This window comes from Carassius carassius, chromosome 9, assembly GCF_963082965.1.
Source record: "Carassius carassius chromosome 9, fCarCar2.1, whole genome shotgun sequence".
NCBI lineage: Eukaryota > Metazoa > Chordata > Actinopteri > Cypriniformes > Cyprinidae > Carassius > Carassius carassius.
Genome location: NC_081763.1, coordinates 10,559,158 through 10,586,303, shown reverse-complemented (window position 1 = coordinate 10,586,303; position 27,146 = coordinate 10,559,158). Strand labels below are relative to the sequence as shown.

The window sequence follows — 27,146 nt, the reverse complement described above, 5'->3', positions numbered from 1 at the left end:
GCCACACCTAGGAGTGAGTGGAAAGCCTTCCATACCCGGGAGATGAACTGGGGACCTCGGTCCGAGACGATATCCTCTGGGATGCAGAAGTACCTGAAGACATAGTTAAATAACAGCTCGGCCGTTTCCATGGCCATGGGCAGACCCTTCAGGGGGAGAAGACAGGATTTAGAAAATCTATCCACTATGACAAGAATGCAGGTATTATTATCTGAAGGAGGAAGATCGGTGATGAAATCCACCCCTAGGTGTGACCACGGGCGATTGGGAATGGGCAGAGGATGGAGCTTGCCTGATGGAAGATGGCAAAGGCTCTTGGATATGGCGCAGCTTGTGCATCCGTTCACGTTTCTCCTGACATCCGAGGCCATGTTGGGCCACCAGAAGCGTTCCTTAAGCAACGAGAGGGTGTCATTGACCCCCGGGTGACCAGTGCCAAGAGATGTGTGAGTGGAGTGAATGAGTGGAGTGCGCCATGTCCTGGGAATATACTGATGTCCCGGTGGGCAACCCTGTGGGGTGTTCATAGTAGGATCGGTAGGAGGAAGGGTCTCTGCGGACCAGGTAATAGGAGAGACGATGACCTTTTATGGAAGAATGGTTTCTGGTTCTTCGAGATTCTCTTCGGGGGCGTGACACCGGGACAGGGCGTCAGCCTTTATGTTTTTCACTCCTGGGCGATATGAGATGGTAAAGTGGAAGCGGGCGAAGAATAACGCCCAGCGGGATTGTCTTGGATTTAATCTTTTGGCCACTCCAGGTTTTTATGATCTGTGAGGACCAGAAAGGGGTGTTTGGCTCCTTCCAACCAATGCCTCCATTCTTCTAAGGCCAACTTGATGGCCAACAACTCCCGGTTGCCAATATCATAGATTACCTCCGCCGGGTTGAGTTTCCGGGAGAAGAAGGCGCATGGGTGGAGGCAACTGGGATTCCCCTGCTGCTGAGAAAGGACCGCTCCCACTCCGGTGGTTGAGGCGTCGACTTCCACGACGAAGGGTCGGTTGGGGTCTGGATGAACCAGGAGTGGGGCGGTCGTAAAGGCCTCTTTGAGGGTGTGGAAGGCCTCTGTGGCGGCAGGAGTCCAGGGGAGAGATTTGGGTTTGTTACGGAGGAGACTCGTGAGAGGGCTGGTGATGGTACTGAAGTTTTGGATAAACTGTCTATAGAAGTTGGCAAAGCCAAGGAACCGTTGTAACTCTTTGATGGTGGTAGGAGTGGGCCAATCTCTGACGGCATTTACCTTCCCCTTGTCCATCCGGATGCCACTGCTGCTGATATTGTATCCAAGGAACTGCACTGAGAGCTGATGGAAAGAGCACTTTTCGGCCTTGAGATAGAGTTGAAAGGCCCTCAGGCGTTGCAGGACCTCCGCAACGTGGCGTTGATGTTCTGCCAGGCTCCGGGAGTATATGAGGATATCATCTATGTAGACGAGGACGAACTTGTGGAGGAACTCCCGGAGCACCTCATGGATGAAGTCCTGGAAGACGGAGGGGGCGTTAACAAGTCCATACGGCATCACGCAGTATTCATAGTGGCTAGTAGGGGTTATGAAGGCTGTTTTCCACTCGTCCCCCTCTCGTATCCGGATGAGGTTATAGGCGCTGCGGAGGTCCAACTTGGTGAAAACAGTGGCACCACGGAGATGTTCCAAGGCAGCTGGGACGAGGGTAAGTGGGTACCTGAACTTGACAGTGATATTGTTGAGAGCCCGATAATCAATGCATGGTCTTAAACCTCCGTCCTTTTTCTCCACAAAGAAGAAACTCGAAGCAGCAGGGGAGGTAGATGGACGAGTCGATAAAGCTGGAATAACACTGGATCACTGGGTTATTTTGAGTCCATATTGAATCTGCCCACAGTAGTGCTTTACCTTGCAGTTGAGAAATTACAAAGGCTACCTTGTATCTCTCTGTGGGGTACAAGTGCGGTTGCATCTCCAGGACCAGCGAGCATTGTAGGAGGAAACCGCTGCACTCCTCCACCGAACCAGAGTAGGGCGCCGGCCGGGCCATGGGACTGGCGTGAACGGAAGGTGAGGAAGTGCTGGCATCGTTGACGGAAGTGCTCACTGGTGTTGGGGATGCAGGTGTAGCCGTGAGTGTTCTTCGGAGTGCATCGACCAGATCTTGAAAGGGGTCCGTGAGGCTCATGCTTGTGCCTAGCGGTGTTGGTCCGGTCTTCTGTTACAAATCACTTGGGAGGCTGAGGAGTAACAGACAGAAGGGTTTATTAATAGACACAAGCAGAGGAGCAGGTAGTGTTGGGTAGAGTGATGAATGGATCCTTGAGAGCTGGGTGAAGACGTCAGAGGAGGGAGGTGAACCACACACACGCACACTGGGGATCTTGATCTTCGGAAAATCACTGGAGAGAGGTAAGTAGAGGAAGAGTTAGTCCTTTGAGTTACCATACATGTAAGACCTTGTCGCGAACGAGACCGGATGCTGATTGAGTGTGTGTGTGTGTGTGGTATTTATGGTGCCACGGTGATTGGGTAATGATGAGGGGCAGGTGGAAGTGCTCAGTACTCAGGTGAGGGCGTGCATTGTGAATGAGTGGAGGTGGAACCTGGCATGTTTGTAACAATTTCATTATGTTCAGTCCATTTAATTTTGTAGAATGGAAGTTAACTTAATCCATTTTTGCGGGGACTTCATTAACCATGTTTGTTGATGAAACTGAGCAGTGAGTTTCTAGCTCCCAGCATGGCTTGTGTGGGACTGGATTACTGGATTGGTGTTTTTTTTTTTTTTTTTTGAGGAAGATCAGAAAATGACCTATTATTATTTAACACTACATATAGAAAAAATACTGACATTTATCATGCTGATGTCTGCTTTTGCTAGCTAATAGTCACTACGGCACAGCTCTGTGCTCACATTGTGGGAGGGAAAGTATTTGGGATTCATTGCACACAACAGGCCAAGATAGATTGTACTGATGAACCTGATTAACTCTGTCCACTTCAATTCTTTGTCGTCTTCTTTGCTAGTGAGAGGAGCAAAAGGTGACCAAACCCAACAGCTTTATGAATTGAAACTCCTTAATGCCTGCTGTTTCCTCTGGATGATCATTCTGTCGTCTTTCTCAGACTGCTTTGTTGACCTTTTCTGATGGATATCAGTGGATGTGTCTGATGTGAAAAGAAATTAGTTCTGGGTGGCTTCTCTTTCTGTCATGAGATTTGTTTCCAGTCTCTGAATGCGTACTTCTAAATCAATCAGTTTTTTGGCTTTATTTCATCAGTTCTCCTCTGAGAAGCAAATGATTAAGTAAACCATTAGAGGTATTCAACATTTCATTATAACTGTGTGTTGTAGAGTTTGCGTGTGTGTTTTATTCTCCTGGAAACCAGTAATTCATTTTTATTCACTGTAAGAGCACATTTGTTTTTAGTGAATATGTAAAGCACACACACCGCAGTTTATTATCTGAACTGGTGCATCTTTAAAGAGGTATTTCTGAGCTCTTCAGAAAATAAGAAATGTTTCTTGAGCAGCAAATCAGTATATGCAAGTGCAAGCTTTATTCTGGAGCGTGTCAAAACAGTCAGGATCAAACACCAATAAATGACAAAATCCAGCGAGACAGAGAGTAATCTGTAAACAGGCAATGGTCAGGGCAGGCAGCAAACAATCACAAAAATGCAAGAATACAGTCCAAAATCAAAAAGACACACTGTAAACCCGAATGTTGAAATTAATTAAACAGATTAAGTAGTGTATACTCAAAGCTTTAGAAAAGGTTCTACAAACTTAATTATTTCAAGTTGGTGTAACATGGTCTTTTGAGTAATTTTAACTAATATTTTTTGATTCAATTGAACTTTTTTGTGAATAAACATAACTTAAAACATAAATTAAATACAACTTAATATAATTAAGTAATTACATGCTAAGAATGATGAAGTCCTGTTATTTCTATTGTTTTAAATAGAGATGATTTAAAAATAAACTTAATTTATATAGCATATTTATATTTATATAGGCTTGACCACCATCTTTCTCGACTGATGACCTTACTCAGACAAAAGGCATCAAAAACTGGGAATATTTCAGATGCTCTGGCTGAAATTATTAAAATCCACGATGAACAGGTAAATATATTACACAGTTCATAGGTTGAACCAGTGGAACATTGAACAGGTTCAATGATTCAAACTAGCTTTGTGAATTTTGCAATTAGTCCAATTTGTGTTTGCCATTTGTCTGATTGCATTAAATATGTGAACAGGTTATTTGTGGACATTTGTCCTGATTGGACTGTTTAAAATCAGCTTTGTTCAGTAAGCTCTTCAGTATATACAATTCTGTTTTTATCTAAATACACTGTAAAACCGAAAAGTGAAATTAATTAAATGAAATGAGTTACTGTCACTCAAATAATAATGAGAGTTCATTGGACTTAATTGAAATAGTTTTGTAAACTCAAAATGTTGCTGCAGTAAGGTGAACTTAATATGATTGAGTTTTCTAGTTCCCAGCATGCTTTTGCATCAGACAACAAGGATATTAAATGTAGAAATTAAGTGTTATTTTGTGTATTTTTACACAAGGGACATAAGTTGTTATTTAAAAGTTGTGTTATGTTAGGATTTACATAGTTTTGTTAACATAAAATGGTGTGGTTGTGTACTGATTTTTTTGAAGTTCTGTGAAAACTCAAAACTTTGTTATATTAACTGCAAATAGTTGAGTTGAGCTAAATGAGCACTTTAATTTAACTGATGTCAAAAGATACAAGTAGCAGGTAATCCAACTTTTTAAGTTCGAAAATTTTTTGAGTTCTGGTAACTTATTCGGGATCACAGTCCAGGCAAGGCGAGGTAAACAAGGGAAATGCTTGGTAATGTCCGCAATGCTAAACGCTACTTTTCAAACCCTGCGTTCCATTCAGAAAGGCTTATCCATACGTCCTAATCCCTTCAAAGGGTTTACCCTCCGGAGTGAGAGCTTCGAAAGGATGAAGGGAGTAGAGGTAAAAAAAAAAAATCTTATTTTTTTCTCTTAACGCACTTTTGCAACACCTTAATGAGACGATTAAAGGAAGTGCCTTCGTCGCACATTTTGTGCGCTGTTTGACCCCCAGTCATCTTTTAAGTTGAATATAATCTATATTTGTGTATGTAATGTTATGTATTTGCAATTTATATTGTGTCTATGTATTTGAAACATTTGAATGGACTGATAAAGTATTTTTGTTGTATAATGTTGTTTTGACCATAGTAATGTAGCCTACTAAATCTAAATCCAAATCTATGTATACTTAGTATAGAAAAATACTATGCATACATTTACCAGTGAAGTTGAACTCTGTGACACCAAACAGCTTTTCTGTGCAAAGGATCATGGGGGATCAAGTGTCCATCAGTTGTACCCTTTCAGAATCTTCATTCTGAAGGGCCCTTTGAAGTGGCCAGTTTTGAGCACTTCGGTTTGGAACGACCCTTCAATATGGTGGACATAATTGTTTTCACTCTATTGTACCCATTAAAGTACCCTATTGTGTTTGGAACGCACCGGAAGTGTGGCGCGTCCTGATATTGCTGAGTTAGATGTGTTCCTAGGTCAGCATATTTTGTTGACCCTGGAACAACATTTTACTCAAAAAATGTATTCTTGACCATATCCCTACGCCTTAAACCTAACCTTAACCATGAGTGATCCTTAAAATCAGAGGAAATGATAGATGAATGACACTGATGTACAAGCACCTAACAGTGATTGTAAGCGTAAACTTCACAAAATCTATAAACTGGTTCTTCGAATCTGATTGGTTAATCACAATGTTGTTCCAGGGACAACAAAGATGTTGTCTCAGGAACATGTCTCACTTGGTAAAATCAGGTTCTGCGGAAGTGTGTATATGAGTGCAGCTTAAATATGCTGCATCCCAATGTGCCTCGTTATACTACACCCTTAAAGTATATGTACTTTTTTGGTGAAAAAATGAAAATTCTAACTTTTGAGTGTGTAGTAGAAGAGTAGGCAAGCTTTGGGACATACTATAACATCATACAGTTGCGTCTTTAACGGATGCTCTGTCACATATTTACAAACACCCTCTCACTGTAAATTGGCCTGTTAATCATCTTGTCACACTTAACATCATTCACATTTAATTTCACTTCCTACCATATCGGAGAGAAGGAAGTACCAAATAGATTTGCATGCCGCAGGTCTTCATGCAGAGAACTCTGCTCATATTTTCAGCATAATGATCTGCATTTAAAAGTGAACAAATGGATGTTTTAAAAGTGTACATTGCTGTTGCAGATGAAATATAACACAGTTAACATTAAATAAATAAAATAAAATTAGCAATTAGAATGTGCACGGATCCACACTTCAAAAATCAACCTGGAATAGTAGACCATCTGGGGACTTTTGGCATACTCTTTTCAACATACTATGCTTTAAGACACAATTATTCTAATCTCACATACTATTTAGGATGGATAGTCTGAACATTGGGATGCAGGGGTAGTCCTGGTGAGGGGATTCTGGGAAATGGAGTCTGGGGTGAGAAGGTGTAGGAACAGCAGTGGCCAGATTTATGTTGAGCATAAGAGACTTCTGTCAAAAACATTGTACAAATATTTTAACGACCCCAAAAAACTGAAAATGAGTGTGTAAATATATAATATAAATATTTCAAGCAAGTTTTTAATGCAAAGATTATTTTCTTTTCACAAAAAAAAGTTTATTTTTTATGTAAATGGTTTTAATAAAAAAAGGGGGGGTTTGAAATAGAAGAAAAAGCCTTTTAAATGCAGGCACGACCCATTTGTATAATTATTGTTTATTTATTAATTCCTTTCATTTTGTCATGTGTTTCTTATGCTCTTAACATTGAAAGACATTTCGTTGAGACCCAGAAGGTTAAACTGATTGTATTGCTACAAATATATTGTGTTTCCATCTCTCCATTCAGAGTGTTAATAGACTCACACTGCTGTTGTCTCTAACGGATTGCTGTGCCCTTTGTATTTGCTCACATGCGGCTTTGTTTTATTTTATTTATTGATGGATCACTGAGCATGTTGTAATGAAAAACTCTCCTTCTGGGCTCAGCAGAAGATGTGTCATTCCTAATTTCTCATTCATGGTCTTCGTCCTGTGCGTGCAAGGCTTTAGACTGAGAGAACAGTATTGTTAGCTGGAACATGTTCGTCCCTCTTCAGCACGAGAGCCTGGAAAGAAGTATTGCGTGTGTCTCCTTACTTGTGACCTACAATGTTTGACTCATTCCCACATCATCTTAATTGTCATGCTTTTTTTATTTAAGCAATATAACACAAAGAAAAAATACTGTTTTACTGATGTGCCTACTCTACCTTTAAGATGTTTTCGGTGGTTGCTAAGCCATTGCTACCGGTTTAATAAGGTAATCTTGGGGGGTTGTAGGCCATTGTTATAGGGTTACTAAGGTGATCTAGGTGATCTATCAAAAGAGGGGTTGGATTTCTTGAACATTTTATGGTCCTACTTCCAGAGATGAGCAGTAATAAAGTACATTTACTTGAGTACTGTACTTAAGTACACTTTTTAGAATCTGTACTTAACTTGATTATTATTTTTTTCTGGAAATGTATGACTTCACTACTAATTTCACTACATTTGAAATACAAATATCGTACTTTTCACTTCACTTCATTTCTTTCAAGGTCCTTGTAACGATATAAACCTTCATATTCATCCGGAAGAAGGAGGCGGGAACCGGCGGACAATCAAAAACATTTTAATAACAAAATAAACACAAAACAGCGCACCAGCCCCTCACGGACGACTGGTGCGCATAAAATAAAAACCAAAACACAACTAAAAGCCCAGGCCTGGTCCTCTCTCGTCCTTCACTGTCGTCGCTCCAGTTTTATATCCTTCCATCTCCTCCATGGGCCTCGAGACCGGTGGGACGAACAGGTGTAGTTCATCTCCAATCACTCCCCCGGCCTCGCTCCCATGTCCCTCGGCCCCGCCCCACTCGTCACAGTCCTCAAAGTAGAAAGTGGTTTCTATGTAGCAGACAGCCAGTATAGGTTACGTGAAGTGATTTCCCAGCATTTTATGAACACTGACAAGTTGCAAATATATATTTTTCAACAATTTAAAAAGAATGAATTAATATTGTGGTATACATTAGACAAATATTGTCTAATATAGAAAAATCGTGTAATGGCTGATTGGTAAGTCTACAACTAACTATTAATTTGAGTTGTCACTCAAAAGTCTTCCCAGAATTTTAAACTTGTTTCAGTTGAATTGGTTAACTATTAATGAAACAGCTATACTTATCAGTTTTGATAATGTTGCATACATGTGCAATGTTTTAAATTAGGGATTTGTGTTACATTCCCATTTGTCTGCCACTGTAATTGAGCTTTGTGTTTGTGCTGTCTAATTCTCATACTGTTCCAAAAACCTTGATTCTCCCAAAGTAGATGCATCAAAAATTCATAAGGCATCGTGAAGTATATGTACTCCAGCTTTAAAAAAAACAAAACAGCAGCCGATCAATTTTAAAAGAAAGCCAGAAAGAAATGCCTCTGAGAGAAAGAGAGAGAAGAGTCTGGCACCGCTGCTGACCTTTGTACTGTTTCACTCTAAAAAGTCACACTTGTTTGTAAAGGTCTTCAAACTTGACCTTGCTTGACTTGTTTAGAAAATGTGTGTTTTTGCCTCCAGCGACATTTTCACTGCTATTTGTTGTTGAAGTTTGTGCTTCCTTCTCTCCCGTGTGTTCATTATTGATGAAGCGGAGTGAAATTTTCTTTTCCTCTCCTGATCTCTAAAACAGTATGAATAAAAAGCATGTGCGGCTGTGTTTCTGTCACTGAATACTGTATTCCCATTACAAAGCTGCCAGAGGCATCCGGTTATAAACCATTCCCTCCATGTCATGTTTTTGCTTGTGTGTGAAAGAGGATGCAGAACGTTCCAGTAGTTTGTTGTATTTTAGTTTCTGTTTTCTTCAGTGAGCCTGATTACAGCATAATCACATGATCACCTCATCTACTGGTCTGTAAAATATTTTAATTCATTAAATTGATCAAAAGTGACAGTAAAAACATCATCTATTTGAAATAAATGCTGTTCTATCAAACTTTTTAAATGTAAAAAAAAATTCCACAAACATTTAAGCAGTACAACTATTTTAAAAATATTGATTATTATAAAAATCAGCAAAAATTATAAAGTAAATCAGCATATTAGAATGATTTCTGAATGAACATGTGACACTGAAGCCTGGAGTAATGGTGCTGAAAATTCAGCTTTGCTTTTTAAAATATATTCTAATAGAAAACCATTATTTTAGATTGTAAATAAGAATAACATTTCACAGTTTTTCTGTTTTTACTATTTTTAATCAAATTAAGCCTTAATGAGCATAAGATATTTTTTTCAAAATCTTGAAAAAAAATCTTACAAGCCCCACTTTTGAATGTAGTGTAAGCCATTTTTAATTTTTAGTTTTTTTTTTTTTAGCATATATATATATATTTTTTAATTTGTCTTGCGGTGTACATTATGCAGTTCTTTAGTGACCAGTCAGATAGTCTTGATTTGATAGTCAGATCAAGTCTGGTTTTTGCCAGTCCTGGTTGGTCTTTCTAAAATGTTTGTAATCAAAGCCAAGTTACATTTCATGGTTCTTGATACCACAGCGAATCCAATATGCTATTAAATGCCTCATTTATTTAATTATTAAATGATATAAATATAACCAAATGAAATTCAAATTATGGCATGTAGCCTTCGATTATTTTTCAATTAAATAAACTTAGCTCCAAGTGTTTGCAAGTAATTATTGAAGTTAACGGTAATAAAGAAATTAAATGACGTGCAGTCAGTGGTTTTCTCATTTTCTTGTGAGGTTTGTTGACTGAATTTTTAATGGTATTAATACCATTACAGCGGCAGGCTACGTAAAACTAAATCCAGTATTTTAAAACAAAGCTTTTCCTTTGTGTTTATGACATTTTTAAGACAAAAAAAATAAAATAAATAATTGCATTTGACCTTAGATTATACAAATACTGTAGAAAGACCAGTATTGTTACACTTTTTATAGGTGCTTGGAATCAATGCATGTATTTTTGACATCTCCAGTCTTAGCTAATCAGTAGGCCAGTTTGTGCTCAGATGAGCAGGTCTTGTCTTGTCTGACCTGATCTGGTTTGGTCTGGTCTGTTGGCGTCTCAGTGTGCAGCACATCAGAGGCTGTCAGAGTGAGATCAGGGCTCTAAAAAGCAGCAGCTCAGCTGTTTGAAAAGCATCTTCTCTACACGCTCTGTTCCTCTCCAGCGACCGACTCTCTTTCTCACTTTCTCACGCACTCAGTGCCTTTGAAGTCTCTCCAACCCTCCCTCCTCTTGTTCAAGACATGCACTTCTCCTCCCCTGTGTCTTTAGTGAGGCCTATGGGTGTGTTTCAATCTGCTGCCCAGTTCAGTAGTCACCAGACTGCCCAGGGAGTCATCATTTCCCATTTCATAGTCTCACCCAATGTAAAAAAAAAATGTATTGTGCAGTAAAACAATCATTTTCAAGAGATTATCACAGTGCACTGTAAAAAAATTATATATATATATATATATATATATATATATATATATACCGTATTTGGATACGATTAAAAATATTCACCACTTTTGGATTTTATTTAGATTTATTTTATTATTTTATTTTTGCTCATCTCTATTTTATTAAATATAATATAATATAATATAATATAATATAATATAATATAATATAATATAATATAATATAATATAATATAATATAATATAATATAATATAATAATGTTTATTTCAATTACCAAAAATAATTTTAATAATTTTGTTTTGGTTTTATATCAACATAGGTAGGCATGTAAAGAATGAATTCCATAGTGTAACTTAATTGTTATAAAACCTGAAGATGGCGTTTATTTATTTATTTTTAACCAACAGAACTACATTTTTCAGTATCATGACAGTAACTCTGTAACTCAGCTGTTATAGCTTTTCTCCTAACAAGCTAATTTTTCCAACAATTAGCGCTGTAGAAGGAATTGTTTATTTCATATGTATTCATTTTTTTTTTATCCAGAACATCTTATAGTGCTTTCATATACATTTTATTATGGTTGTACTGTATTTTTGTTGCTGGCACCAGTTGAGCCTTAATTGAGATCTGTGATGTTTTTGTGCCAGGTATATTTACTGTAATTGTAAATCATATCTCTTGTAGATTATATTTAATAATTATTATTCAAATCAAAGTATTTAGATATTTTGCATGGTTGAAAATGAACATTTCACCTTCAAGTTTATTTTGGAGAACATTTAGGTCCAAACAACATTGGACCCGTTTGAGTGTTCTAGAGAAAAGAAATTATACAGGTTTGGAATGACAAATTTGGATACTGACAAATGGAGATGAACGGATCTGCTTTAGTTTATGAGTGGCTGTTAGATTGGGAGCTGTAGTTTCAAAGTATAACTTCTCCAACACATGCTCTTATGATACGTGACAATTCACTAAATACTCTGCAGTAGTTGCCCTGCAAATGTACTGTATGTTTATAAGTGCTAGAGTGACCTAAACCTGCCGTTTGGAGGTCAAATGTTTTTGAGATCAGGGCATTAAGGGCAGCTCTCCACATGGCAGCTGTTGCAGTGGCTGTCATTGCCGATTCCTCTCTCTCCAGCGCTCTTTCATCTCCATCTCCCGCAGTCTGGACATTCCCTGGCCCTGCTGCCAGCGGGGCTCATTAGCGTTGACAGTTACGCCTAGTGATGCTGCAGGATTAGAGATGATTCTCCAGGGCCCCGGGGTTTCGCTGAGCCACGAGGAGCGAGATAAAATTAGCCCTAAGGAAGGGGAATTGGAGACTTTGAGGTGGGAGAAAAGGGGAAGCCTTAAAGAAGAACAGCGCCTTCAGGGAAACAAATAGCGTTCGACATGCAAGACACAAAGAAGAAATAATCTTCTGGCTTGTAGCACCATCCCTCTGAGATATAGAACTAGCAAATGCAGTATCACATAGTTTTTAATTAAAGCTTTTAGACCCTTATAGGGCAAAACATTACTCTCCAAGGTACTTTTTTTGTCAAATGAGTGACTTCATTTGTTAAGAAGAGGGTGAAGAAGAATGGATGAGGATGGAAACAAAGAATGGGATCATTAAAGAGAGATGCTTATCAAGAGACTGATGGGAGAGTGAAGAGAGATATCAAAGAGGGCCAATGACAATTAGAAAATAAAATCAGATATAAGAGAGCAAGTTTGTATAGAGAAGAGAGATTAACAATAAACAGCGTGGTTTAATTAGGTGTAAAGGCACAGTAATCCAGGCCTGAGGAAGGACAGTATTTTATTGTTAAAACAGATGTGGCGAAGCCCTGTAAAGACAAAAAAAAGAGGAACTGGGATATTTTCAAGTCGCCTAAGTAACTTCAAGTAAGTAAGTAACTCCTCGTCTAAGGTCCATATTCACATACAGGATTAAGTCTGTCAGCAAAACCTTTGTGTGATCCCCCACACTGAATTATGGTCACAAGAATATGATATTATTTGTCTATGATGTATATAATTTATTATTTATGTGTGTATTAAAATTTACATTCATTATATATGTTTTGTATTACTTTAATGTGTTATAATCAGGGGTGTATATAAGTTTTTCGGTCTGTTTCTCATGAGAGATTTGGTTTTGTACTCACACTGCACATAGTATGATTCATTGGATTCAGTGATTCATTAAATATAACTATAAAAGCAAAATAATGATTAATAGTGATAACAGTATTATTGCATTTATTTATTTAGTATTTTAATAAAATAAAATAATAAACAAAATAATCTGTGATAATACTAGCTATTATATTTAAAAAATAGAGTATACAATAAAAAAAAATATTTTATAGTATACTTAAAAATACAATTCCAATATCAACTTTATTTTTTATTTTATTTTACAAAATCATCTTTTTCAAACCTATAATCAGCAAGCTTTTGTTTTGGCGAGTTTAGCACAGTGATGCGAGGAATGAAATATAATTTTTACATTTCTGAAACCGCTGGAAATCTTATACAGTATTACAGTTAGTCGATCTAAAACAGTGATTGCACATTAACAGCTGTCAACAATCTCGGTACGCAAATGAGCGATCTGAACATATTTACATAAGTTAGCGCATTTTTTTTTTTAACGCTTTCTGAAGGGAATTAAGCTGCATTTAAAAAAAAAAAATCAGAATGACAGTTGGGAGTTTGAGAGTTGCCATGACGACTGCAGCGCATCTTCAGACAACACAGTGAACTTATTGACTAAAAAACAACTCTTCTGTCTCGTTTGCTCCCAAAGGTTAGTAAAAAATTATCACATTTCAGAGGGAAATCTTTATTAATTTACTTATTTATCGTACTTTAATTTGATATAAGCGTCTGACTATTCGCATATTTATTTCTGAATACTGAATACTGCCTAATGGCCGTTCTCACAGACAGTCTCTGTCAGGGTTATTCTCGAGGTCGGACATCCGGGACTTTTACTCCCATAATGCACTGCGCGCGCATAGCAACCGCGGCGAAGGGTAAAACAAACAAGCGCTCGCCATTAAGCAACACGAAGCGGAAGACAAACGAGCGCAGAGCTGTCGAGAAAACTGCCGAGAATCATGCCTAAAAACTGTTGTGTTGTTAGTTGCACAAACAACAGCGTAAAGAGGAGTGACCTCTCATTTTATATGATACCTAGCAAGGCAACTGAGCCAGACTGATAAGCAACAATGAAATGCACTAGTTGTGTGGGGAATAAGATACGTTTCTGCAGTTAGTCTATTTTTGCTTTTTTGAAAAAACTGTGTCCCTCACTGACACTGTACAAGCTGTGCCACTGACAGACTGAGCTCATTACAGCCATTGTGTAACACAGTGCTTTTGAATAAACATATATATATATTTTTTTCTAAATGAACATAGTTAATGTAATCGATGCTTGATGGGTATTTAAACATGACTGCAAGTGTAGGACACATGGTATGTACACATGGTGTTCATACCAGGGGATTTGATGAGGTAATTGTATATGTCTGGATACTCTAGCCTGGGTCATGCCTTTGGGTTGTTCTCCCAGGACTCGGCTGGATGTCGATAGGGACAAGATTATAACGTTAAACCTACAAGCGACAGCTTTCTGTGGTACCTGGTCAATGCAGGCGCAAGTAGACTTTCTATATATTGATAAGATATTCTGTAATAGAAGAAAGAAGATCTGTATTTGTATAGCTGCTAGCGCCTTTCACATACATGTAACGTTAGTTAACGTTAGTCACAAAGAGCTTTACATGAGTGTTTTATTATTACATTCACTTCACTTCTCACCACAGACATACATTCACATACACAGATATCATTCATCATTAATACAAAGTAGTCCGTTAGTATCCATAACTGACATAATCCACAACAAAACTTCTGTGAATAGATACCTTTTTGATTTTCCTCGGGCTTTGCCTTGATTGCCTTCGGTTTGTTTTACCCTTCAAACACGGCGGCGGCTTGTTGCTATGCAGGTCACATGATTTGTGACGTAACGCCGACCAAGAGAATAAGAGTGAGGAAATCATTTTCTGTAGGAGAAAGGAACAGGTTTAACATTCTGCTCAGTTTGCAGAAAGTAGCCTAATCTAATCTGCTGGGTTTAATGCAAATGGAGTCAGAGTCAGTCCGTTCTTGCAAAAGAGAATGAGAAACATCACTGCTTCACGGTATTCGCTTATGTGTGTGTATTTACCATAGACTGTATAAAAACATGGACGTTGTGTCCGTGATGTCACCCGTAGAGTCCTGAAGTTTTTGAAGCTCAAAGTGTGCAGAGCAAACCGTCGCCATCTTGGCAGCGCCTCACCGTGCGACTCTCCCGGACAATCGAAAATGGGCAAAAAAGGCGGGAGCTGGTTGCTGAAGCCACGCCCACCTAGTTTGACAGCAGTGACAGCAGCGGCAATCCACCTGTCACTCAAGTGGCCACGCCCTTAATTATGCAGAACTTTAAAGGGATATTTCACCCAAAAATCAAAATTATGTCATTAACTGACCCTCATGTCTTTCCAAACCCGTAAGACCTCCGTTAATCTTCGGAATACAGTTTAAGATATTTTAGATTTATTCCGAGAGCTCTCAGCGTCTCCATTGAAACTCTGTGTACGGTCTACTGTCCATGTCCAGAAAGGTAATACAAACATCATCAAAGTAGTCCATGTGACATCAGAGGGTCAGTTAGAATTTTTTGAAGCATCGAAAATAGATTTTGGTCCAAAAATAGCGGTTCGCATCTCCAATACGCATTAATCCACAAATGACTTAAGCTGTTAACTTTTTTAACGTGGCTGACTCTCCCTCTGAGTTCAAACAAACCAATATCCCGGAGCAATTCATTTACTCAAACAGTACACTGACTGAACTTCTGTGAAGAGAGAACTGAAGATGAACACCGAGCCGAGCCAGAAAAAGAAAAAAAGACTGAAATTAATTACCCCAGGATATTGGTTTGTTTGAACTCAGAGGGAGTGTCAGCCACATTAAAAAAGTTAACAGCTTCGATGCTTCAAAAAATTCTAACTGACCCTCTGATGTCACATGGACTACTTTGAAGATGTTTTTCTTACCTTTCTGGACATGGACAGTATACCGTACACACAGTTTTAATGGAAGGACTTAGAGCTCTCGGACTAAATCTAAAATATCTTAAACTGTGTTCCGAAGATAAAGGGAGGTCTCACGGGTTTGGAACGTCATGAGGGTGAGTCATTAATTACATAATTTTGATTTTTGGGTGAACTATCCCTTTAAGGCTTAAAGTCCGCGTGAACCGGAAGTTGCAAACGACTTTTCTCCAGTGTTGTGACATATTTCCTAGAGAAACGGAATACTAAATGAGGAAAAATAGTGGGCGTGGCTTTATTTTCCAACTAGCACCTGATTGGATCTAGAAAAGTTGTTAATGACAGATATCTCACAAACCCCATTTCGTGTTCTGTCCAATTTTTAAGCACATCAAGCACATCCTTGACCTCTCTGTTATCCCTCCTTCCTCAAAATGTAAATAATCGAGCCATCTGGACCGTAACGAGGGAATTTTAGGGAATGGGAAAAGTATTTCGTGAGTGCAACAACTAAAAATACACCTCCTCGCCATCTCTCCTTTCACGCGCTGTCAATGCTCACAAACACACAAGCACTCTTTTGCACCAGGCTGTAAACATGTTTTTTTCCTGCTGTAAAGTTGGGTATTTTAATATGGGGAGTTTATGGGATTGACTCCCTTTTGGAGCCAGCCTCCAGCGGCCAGTCGATTACAGGTTTAGACACTTCCTTGTTGGCTTCACGACAGAGAGCGGGAGGTTGCCGCTAGGTATTTAAAGTAAGTTACTGTGTCTTGTAGATCTGGTATTTTTTGCTTCGTTTTTCTAATTCCAATTCTACTTCCTGTGGAAAAGGAACCAATTCTGAATGTGCTTGTGTGCTTTCAGTTCTTCTTTTAGTATTCTCAGAACAGAGCATCTTATTATTAGATTTCATTTCAGTAGACATGCTGTCTTGTGTCAGTGAAGGATAGTTGAGGCCAAGTGAAGTCTATTTTCTAAATATCTAGTATGATAACTAAAAGGTTAGAGAAAAGAAACCCTGAGAAAGTGATCAATAAAGTATCAGCATTATAGGGGACAAGTTATTTTATATCCCTGGTTGCATCAGAGAGGTAATATGTGGAGGGTAAGTAGCTTTGTATAAAAGTGTCATCTAAATGACACATGTATTCTTCCTGTTCATCTGGATCTCAGGTTCTGAATTGGTCCGAGCAGAGCTAGAGTTGGTTCATACACACCACACAAAGCCCACCAGTGTTATGTAATCAGAGCACAATGTGGAAGCGCTAGACTTCTGTTCAAAAGTTTGGGATCCTTTTTGAAAGAAGTTTCTTATGCTCATCAAGGCTGCATTTTGTTTTTAAAAACAGTGGTATTGTGAAATAACTTTTTATTTTTAAATGGTGTTTTTTTTTGTGTAATTTATTCCTGTGACGCAAAGCTGAATGCAAGGCAGTCTTCAGTGTCACATGATCATCCAGAAATCATTCTGATATTCTGATTTCCTGCTCAAGAAACATTTCTTCTTATTACAATGCTGAAAACAGTATTGCTGCTTGTTTGGCTTCCCAGTTCAGTTGGCGTCCACATTAAACCTTCACATTGGCATTTACCAAACGTCATTGAGGAAAGTCAGCAGCTGCGCTACTTTCCAGTCAGCATAGCTGAAACTTGTTTTTGCCTGACCTCCACCTGATCCAGATCAATGAAACGAGGAGCCAGCTGAAAGGAAAAATACAATCTGTACTTTCTCTGTGCACCTGCACATTACCCATACTGCAGGGTATGGGGAAAAGGACAATGATGAGTTTTTAACTGTGGGCAGATCAGTTAAGGTAAACCAGTAGAAGGAAGCCAAGAAGACTGCTAAAAAAACCTTTTAGGAAAAGTTTTTTAAGAAGAATGATTACACCAATCTGACCATGACTTATGTGGAAATTATCATCCGTTTTAAAGGGATAGTTCTGTTATCATTTACTCAGCCTCACGTCTCTCCAAACCACTTATGGCTTTCGTTTTTTTCTGTAGACCACAAAAGAAGGTTATCATTGTTAATTAAAAGTATAAGTAAACCCCATCTAAAATTAAAACTTTAGTAAAACTATAAAAAAAAACATTTTGTTAGTTGAAATAAAACTAAATTTAAATACACTAAATATATAAATTAAATTAAATAAATATATACAATTTAATAAATATATAAACTTAAGATTATTTTATTCTTAATGCAATGGCATTGTTTAGTTTAAGTATTAAAATAACTAATACTAAATAAATAAAACATAATAAATACTATATAATCATTTTTTTTAAATGACAAAACCCAAACCAAATTACTACAACTTCAACTGCAATTAAAGTGAAGAAAATATCAAATGTAATTCATAAAACATTCAATAAAACTGTAATAGTATAGACGGTTTCAAACGGCAACAACATAAACAAATGTTACTGCGCATGCGCGCTTTTGTGGACCTAACTCAACTTCCGGTAGACTTCCAAATAGTAACAACTCAATAACAACAGCCAAGTCATATCAGTGATAATAAAATAGCACTAGCAGGAGGGCCACAATGTTTTTTTTTTTTTTCCATAGGGGAGAGCGGGGTAAGTTGTCACACTTTTCAAACTGTCTAACATTTAATGAGCACCGTACATCACAATGATATAAATGTCATACCAAATGAAAGAATGAAGTCTTGGGCACATATGTTGTTTTCATTACATTTTCATATCTTATATCATTACGGAGTTGTAGACTGTTGAATAGAGAATGTGCACTTGTGACAACTTGCCCCATCGGCAGGTCAGTTGTCACACTAGACTATCTAAAAATAAGAACAAAACTATTTAATTCTTATTATTGATTTTAACTTTAAATTTCAACCAGAACTGGAAATGTAAAAAAAAACATGCCTAGAGAATTTGGAAAAAAAAATTATTTCAATCCAAACAATACACATTTCAATCAAAACACGTTTAAGTGGCAAGACCACTCTACTTTGAACTCTAAACTCAAACATTCTCTGGCTTGCACATAGATCCATGATAACTGAATGAAATACTGTGGATAACTCACTTAACTTAATATGTTTAACCTCTGAACAAAACAGATTCCCTGTATCTGACTAATCAGACTCATCTTCAGAGTCACAATTCTGGCACACCTAAATTGCCTTGACTGAAGTGCAAGCATCATGGGCCCATTTGTTGATTTTTACACATTTTACCCAGGTCTCTTTTGGAAGAATGTTTGAAAATGGCTCCACAAAGTCGAGGCAGAAGCACTCTTCATCATCTGATGATGACTCTTCTATTATTTTTCTTCTTTTAACTGCCTCGTTTTTAGTAGGTCCAGATTTTGACTCACATACAACAATTTTGAAACCGCTTTTAGCTAGATTCAGCGGTATTCTTTTCTACTTCTAGTAGCTTTTCTATTTCTAAGAATTGCTCTGGAGTTGGTAGTCCACTGTCAGCAGTGTTGTGCCTGAACGCGTTCATTGAACGATAGTTCATGAACTTGTTCATATTTTGGGCGAACGTGAACTGAACGTGCTGTATTACTGCCTGATGAACGTTACTGTGAACTCGTTCATTCTGGTGTCTGTGAACGGCACGCTCTCTCAGGTTAACTTCGTTCAATAGGGTGCCAGATTTCTATAGAGCCTTCCAGGCGAAAACCCGGCTAAAACACACCGTAAACGGGTCTTAATATGTAGCGGAAAAACACCCAATCTGGCAACACCACCAGTTTCACACCGCCGAATGCGTGACACGTCATCAAAAAAGAAAAAAAAAAAAAAAAAAGCATGGAGGCGACAGCAGCATGTAGCAAGAAGGCGTATGATCATTTAAAAGAATTTTATGATGTTTATGACAAGGTCGGTGAGAATGGGAGACAAAGCATTAAAGCAACAATGGGGAAATGCTGTCCCCTCAATGCTAATGTAAACCCTGGTTGGATAAGGATTCAAAATTAGAAATAAAGATGAAAACTGACGCATAGCTTCATTGTTAAAACTGATAAAATAATTGCTGTCTGTGATTCTATATGGGCTGTGGCAATAATTTTGAAAAATAATAGCTCGCAGCAACATATGGAAAAAAAGAACTATGAACAAGTTCATTTTTGGAACTTAGTGAACTTAGTTCAATATTTTGTAGTTCGAACTATGAACTGAACTAGTTCATTTTAAAATTTGTGAATTGAACTTTGAACTAGTTCATGTAGAAAGTGAACTTTCCCAACACTGGCTGTCAGCAATAGCATTGCTGGGTAAGGGTGAGCTGGTGATAGCAGAAGCATAACTGGGCATGCTAGACAGAACAGATTTGCTGCTGGGGCCTGGCAGTGCAGGGTTCTGAATAGGTCGATCTGTGACATAGGATGGTGCAAAACCAGTTTCCAGAAATACATCTCAATGTTTTTTGAGCATGTTCTATGTGTTTTTTTGTACTAGGGCAAGTTGTCACATGTGACGACTTGCCCCAAAGTCATTGAGACAACTTGCCCCAAACTGACTTGTGTGCTAAAATTAAAGTGCTAAAGTAGGCTAAATCTCAAGGTTTGCTCAATAATAGCACGTCAGCTAAAGTATCAAAAGACGTTATTGTCTCCTCTATTTTGTGCAAAATAATAATTTTTAACATTCATACCTAACAAAGTTGTATTGCATAAAATGTAGAGTGCAATTTTTTTTACTCTTTAAGCCAAAAAATAAGAAAATTGAGCTAAACTCAGATTAGAGAGATCTTGACCACATTTGAACAGGAAATTGTCTATAGAAGAAGAAGTCACACAAAGTGGCTATTTGATTTTTGAGATAGAGCCTCAAGTTTTGGAGTTATGAACAGTGTGACAACTTACCCATGTGAAAACTTACCCCGCTCTCCCCTACAGTACAAAGAAAGTATATGGTGAGCAAGGGTAGTCAATCTTCAACCATGACAGAAACACCTTAAAAAAGAATCTTAACAAATATGATATTTATTTGTTATTTATATTTATTTATTAATTGAATATTAATATTTAATATTTGTACCAAATATGACTTTATGAGATGACAAAATGTTCATCTTTGGATGAAGTGTCCCTTTAAGAACTTTTAAAAAACTGAGAAGTACAGTCTATTAGTTTACTATCAAAGTTTAAACCTGTGGGTCATTTGCTGAGGATGCGTTCAGTGAATATGTGCTGATTAAAAACATATTTCCAGCTAAAGTTATTTTTGATCCTGATCTCTGACTTTGGGCTCTCTGAGAGTGTCTGAATGTCTGGATGACAGTTTAAAATCAGAATACGCCTGATAGTTGTAATATCTCTGGCAGTCGGATGCTAATTTCATCCTTTGAAATCACTGAAGGATTGTGGACACTGGAGTCTCTGTTTGGCAGGATGTGAAGGCAGATATAGAAGCCTTCAGTATGTTTTCCCCTCTGATCTAGAGTTGGACCGGAGTAAAAGAATCACATACACACATCACATACACGTCAGGTGTTTGGCATTCCCTTACCTCTCAACACAAGTTCATAATTTATGTCTTCTTGAAGGACTTTTATCAGTTCCTTCTCTTTATGATCTTGTGCTGGTCAGCTGCATAGTTTCACATTGCATTTGCTTTTTGACAATACAGTATATAAATGCTGATTTTCTTTCTCTTTCTCTGTTTGTGTCTTTTTTTGCTGTTGTAGAAATGGCGATGAACAGCATCCTCAACCCTGATGACATTAAGAAAGCCCTGGTTGTATTTAAAGGTGATTGTGACCTGCCATCCTGAATACTCTTACTCTAAAATATGGTTTGAAAAACTGAAAAACAAATAGTATGCAGAAAGAATAATCTTTATAACTGATGTAAATATAAGTGTCAATTTTTGTAAAACCACCTTTTTTATAGAGTGTTTACACAGAGAGCATTTCTCACATATATTCATATATATATATATATATATATATATATATATATATGTGTGTGTGTGTGTGTGTGTGTGTGTGTGTATATAAAAATGAATTAAAAAAGAAATGTGTATATATATATATATATATATATAACCTGCTAAAAACTACTAAACATTTAGGGAAGGGCTAAAGTACACCACTTTGTCTGGATTTATAATGTAAATGACAAACCAGAGCATCTTTGCAAATTGGAAAGCAGCACAATAATTGTTTTATCTTTTTTATCTTGTTTTTACAATTGTTGGAAGCCAAAATAGTATTTAATATCCTGGTTCTTTTTATTATAATTTATGGTTATGGGGACTGTGGCTATTAAACTAAAAAATGACAAAGAAGCTCCATAAAAGTAGTTCACATGACTCATGCAATTTTACTGAAATCTTCCAGTCATACCTGGCTAATGCAACATATTTGATTTGAGAGCCAACGCAGAGGGCAGGTTTTAAGGAATCCAAACCATAAGTCTGTTCATTCAGTCTGTTTACTATTATATGACTTCAAAACACATATTGCACAAATAGTATAGTATTATTATAGTATAGTAATAGGTTATGATAGATTTATGGTGCTTGTTTTTGTTCTGTTTGAAGCTTGACAGTCCCAAACTCTATTAACTTTCATTATATCAAGAGAAAATTCACCTTTTGTGTTCAACAAAAGAAAGGCATACAGGTTTGGAATTATATGAGGGTGAGGAAATGATGACACAATTCCATGTAAACATTTCCTAGTTTCTGGACAAAACATCATTCATTCTCTCTCTTTTTGTGGCCTTGTAGCTGTCGACTCATTCGACCACAAGAGTTTTTTTGAGATGGTCGGACTGAAGGTGAAGTCAGCTGATGATGTGAAGAAGGCTTTCCACATCCTGGATGCAGACAACAGCGGCTTTATAGAGGAAGAGGAACTTAAGTAAGATTACACCATTTCTACAGTACAAGCAAACAAGCTTGTTACCAGTAAAATTAGTCATTGAAACTCTCAAAGTTAAGGGCGGGCACATAATACATTTGAAAGACTCACTTTGTTTCCTCTGTGCAGGTGTGTTTTGAAGCATTTTGCTCCAGATGGGAGAGACCTGACTGATAAGGAGACCAAAGCATTCCTGCAGGCTGCGGACAAAGATGGAGATGGAAAGATTGGAGCAGAAGGTAAAATGAAAGTAACATACCCTAACACCAATGGTGTCATGCATCTATTTTATTTATTTATTTATTTATTTTATTCTTTTGATAAGTGCTAAGATATGAAAACACTTTCTTTTTAAAATATAAAAAAGTACTAGTATGAATCTTTCAGAATGACTTGAAGAACGAATGAAGAACTTTTTCATTATTCATCATTTGAATCAGACACCATGACTCTTATTCTGGTATATCACAAAACTGTATATGGATGCACCCAAAGTTTTCAAAACTGATTACATTTTAAATTACTGTAGCATTTAATTATTTATTCATTTATTTATTTTTATTTATTGCACTTTACAAAATTTTAGTTGCAGTCTGGAGCCCTTATAAATATGATGCTTATACTAACCCATATTATGCACTTTTTTGTCAAAGAAATGCTAATAATCTCTTTCTCTTCCTGTTTCAGAGTTTGCTGCTTTGGTTCGCGAATAAGTGGCTCAAATTCTTGGCCTGTTCATACCTCATGACCCCTTGACCTTGACCTCAGCGTAACGCCCCTGAAGCACAGACACACACACTCACTTACACACACCCTCACACGCTTGCACGCCCCATCCTGAACACTTCCCGACACACAAACTGACCTTCATGCTATTTATTTTTCTTTTTATACAAAAGTGAGTGTTTCTGCTAGTGTGTGGATCAAGAGACCTTTACTTCATGCCGGCAATATGTAGATATATTAGAAAAGAAAACAATGTATTCTCCATCATCCACTGTTCTTCGTCTGTCTTTATCTTCACCCCCCCGAAACTCTCTCCATCTCTCCAGTAACAAGCCATTGTAAAACACACCAAAAGAAGAAATAGGTCAAGTTGTGAAAGAAAACTAAATAAAGAGACAATGCCTCAAGAGTTCCAGTGTGTAATCAATCTGTTTGTGTTCTCTCTCTTTTTTTTAGAATTAGGTGGAAGTACAGTATGTCCTGACAGGGTTGCAAAATTCTGAATTACATCATTTTCTCTTTTAATTCATGTGTGTTCATGGGTGTATTTAAATGGAATTGGCCACACCCCACCGTAAATTGAATTGGAATTTGAATGGTAGGATTAAGAGGAATTTAATAAATTGTAATTCAGTGAAATCTATCTATCTATCTATCTGTCTATTTATCTATCTATCTATCTATCTATCTATCTATCTATCTATCTATCTATCTATCTGTCTATCTATCTATAATGACAGTTATATGAATTTCTTTATATTTCAGTTCATTTTTAATTTTACTTCCTCATTCAAATTTCAATCTCAATTCTAATTCAGGAATGTAATTAGAATTTAAAAGTCATTCTCAATTTAAATTCTGAATGCTGCACAATCCTGACATCTGACACACAACCCCCTGAGAAACAGTTCCACTCATTTTCTATTATAGGAGAGGAAGAATTGTATAAACTTGTTAAATCATCTAAACCAACAACATGTATGTTAGACCCTATACCATCTAAGCTCCTAAAAGAGGTGGTTCCTGAAGTCATAGATCCTCTTCTGACTATTATTAATTCCTCATTGTCATTAGGATATGTCTCCAAAACCTTCAAACTGGCTGTTATTAAGCCTCTCATCAAAAAACCACAACTTGACCCCGAAGAACTAGTTAATTATAGACCAATCTCGAATCTCCCTTTTCTGTCCAAGATACTAGAAAAGGTGGTATCCTCACAATTATATTCCTTCTTAGAGAAAAAAGGTATATGTGAGGATTTCCAGTCAGGATTTAGACCGTATCATAGTACTGAGACTGCTCTCCTTAGAGTTACAAATGATCTACTCTTATCATCTGATCGTGGGTGTATCTCTCTATTAGTTTTATTGGATCTTAGTGCTGCGTTTGACACAATTGACCACAACATTCTTTTGCATAGACTTGAACACTTTGTTGGCATTAATGGAAGAACATTAGCATGGTTTAAATCGTACTTATATGACCGCCATCAATTCGTAGCAGTGAATGAAGATTTATCATATAGATCACAAGTGCAGTATGGACAGTGTTGGGAAGGTTACTTTGGAAATGTAATAGGTTACAGATTACAAGTTACCCTGTTTAAAATGTAATAGTAGTGTAACTTTTTCAATTACTTTATTAAAGTAATGTAACTAATTACTTTTGAGTACTTTTTGATTACTTTTCTAAATTTGTGAAAATTAAAGAATAATAAATAAAAGCATATACATCAACTTAAATACAGTTATCTAATAAGCATGTGACGTATTCTGTGTACTAAACTCCTGAAACATTGGTGTTTTTTTGAAACTGCTGTCTCTGTATATGATGATAGTTTTCTCAAAATAAGTAAAATGCTCATGAAGTGACACAGAGCAGTTCTAGAAATTATGTTTATGTGCTCGTGAACTCCTATACTGAGATGGCAGAGGTTAAAGACACTGCGAGCTTCAGTAGGCCTGTGTGTAGTAAATGAAACCATGTCTTTGCCATTAATTTACAGGAGGGGCAGACTGGGAAAAAATTCAGACTGGAAAATTCAAACTCATACAAACAAATTCATGGACAAAACTATTTTTTATCTATTTTAAATCTTTAATTTGGGGACATGCAAAATAATTAAAAGTTCTTTCCTGAACTGCACCTTCACTTTCATTTTTCTCTTCAGTTTCTTTATTTTGCCCCTTTATCCATCTCTCTCATGACTTTAATACTCAAGATTGAACAAAACTATACTTTACAATACAATACTCTACAATACTACAATATCTTTATAGAAAAATCCTAATACTGTACACGAGTCATGTTTTTCCCTTACAAAAATTAACCTTGCTTTTATTAGCCTATATAAAAGTAAAATAACCTTGTTTAATTTTTTTTTTTTTTTTTGCAAATGGATTTGTATTTATTTTTAAATAAATACATTTGTAAAATAATTTTACATTTTTGGTTATCACAGTTCAACAATAGTAACCATTTTCTCTGGATTTATAATTAAATATTAAAATGTAAATTTTCGTAAGGGTTGTGTTGTTGTCTGTCGTAGCTCCCCCTAAACCTATTAAAAAAATCTGAATTTTTTTCAGCTAAATTACTACTGTAACATCACAACAGATAATAACGATGTCCTTTATATAGTATTTTGAGTGATGTCTGATGAGCAACGTGCTGCTGCTTGATTAAATAAATAAAAAAACAAAGACAAAAAAGCATCTTTACAGATGAAACTCTCTCTCTCTCTCTCTCTCTCTCTCTCTCTCTCGCATTGATTACTCTGAGTCTGATCCAAACCGTTTGGCGGAGGCGCGGAGAGCGCGCGAGTCATTACTAACAATTCATGATTTATTAGAGATTTAATTATCAAATGGCGGATTCGCAAATGATCGCTTTAGTACATTCGGCAGGCAATTATACAATAATGATATTAAATAGTGGGGCAAAATCAGCTGCCAGGCAACCGGGAATTGTCCCGGTTCTCTCGATGTCCAGTCCACGCCTGATTTCCACAGACACGCAGAATGTGCGGGTCATATATTGCATTTTTGGGGCTTAATATTCACAGACACTAGTCGATGTCATGTTTTGATTCAAGTGTACTGACCTACTTTTGATTTAGTCATCCAAAATGTGGCATCCGTCCGCGTTAGGTATTCCGTTTTTATGACTGGATTCTAGGAAGCAGACTGTATTTCCGCATCCCGGAAATTATTAGGGCGGTATGTCTCAGAATAGTCAGTGCAATTTGGGAAAGAAATCAGTTAAATCTGTATGTGGATGTGTGTAAATATTCAAATGTAATCCCCTTTGTAATCGTTAAAAATTTCATAAGTAACTGTAATTTAATTACTCATTTTTTCGTAGTAACTGTAACTAATTACAGTTACAATAATTTTGTAATTAAATTACGTAACACCGTTAAATGTAACTAGTTACTCCCCAACACTGAGTATGGAGTACCTCAAGGCTCAGTACTAGGGCCGCTACTCTTCACGCTTTATATGTTACCCTTGGGAGATATCATCAGGAAACATGGTGTTAGCTTTCACTGTTATGCTGATGATACTCAGCTCTATATTTCTTCACGGCCCGGTGAAACACACCAATTTGAAAAACTAATGGAATGCATAGTCGATATAAAAAACTGGATGACGAGTAATTTCTTACTGCTAAATTCTGAGAAACCGGGGGGGTTAATTATAGGACCTAAAAACTCATGCATGTAATAACCTAGAACACTGTCTTAGACTTAATGGTTGCTCTGTCAATTCTTCGTCATCAGTTAGGAACCTAGATGTGCTATTTGATCGCAATCTTTCCTTAGAAAGCCATGTTTCTAGCATTTGTAAAACTGCATTTTTCCATCTCAAAGATACATCTAAATTATGGCCTATGCTCTCAATGTCAA

The 27,146-nt window shown here is 37.1% G+C and overlaps 1 protein-coding gene across 3 annotated transcripts in view; it reads left to right on the top strand.

Moving 5' to 3' along the window:
- LOC132148917 (parvalbumin-7-like) overlaps positions 1-23,648 on the top strand; it is a 41,127-nt gene extending 17,479 nt beyond the window's left edge. For 2 of the 3 annotated variants that reach the window (XM_059557714.1, XM_059557713.1), the window contains exons 2-5: positions 21,335-21,397; positions 22,381-22,513; positions 22,643-22,752; positions 23,201-23,648. In XM_059557714.1, coding sequence (XP_059413697.1) covers positions 21,335-21,397; positions 22,381-22,513; positions 22,643-22,752; positions 23,201-23,226 — 332 coding nt within the window. In that variant the 3' untranslated portion in view covers positions 23,227-23,648. Of the gene's footprint in view, positions 1-13,136; positions 13,357-21,334; positions 21,398-22,380; positions 22,514-22,642; positions 22,753-23,200 lie in introns of those variants that run through there. The other variant, XM_059557716.1, reaches the window with a different exon arrangement.
- Positions 23,649-27,146: the final 3,498 nt, after the last annotated feature.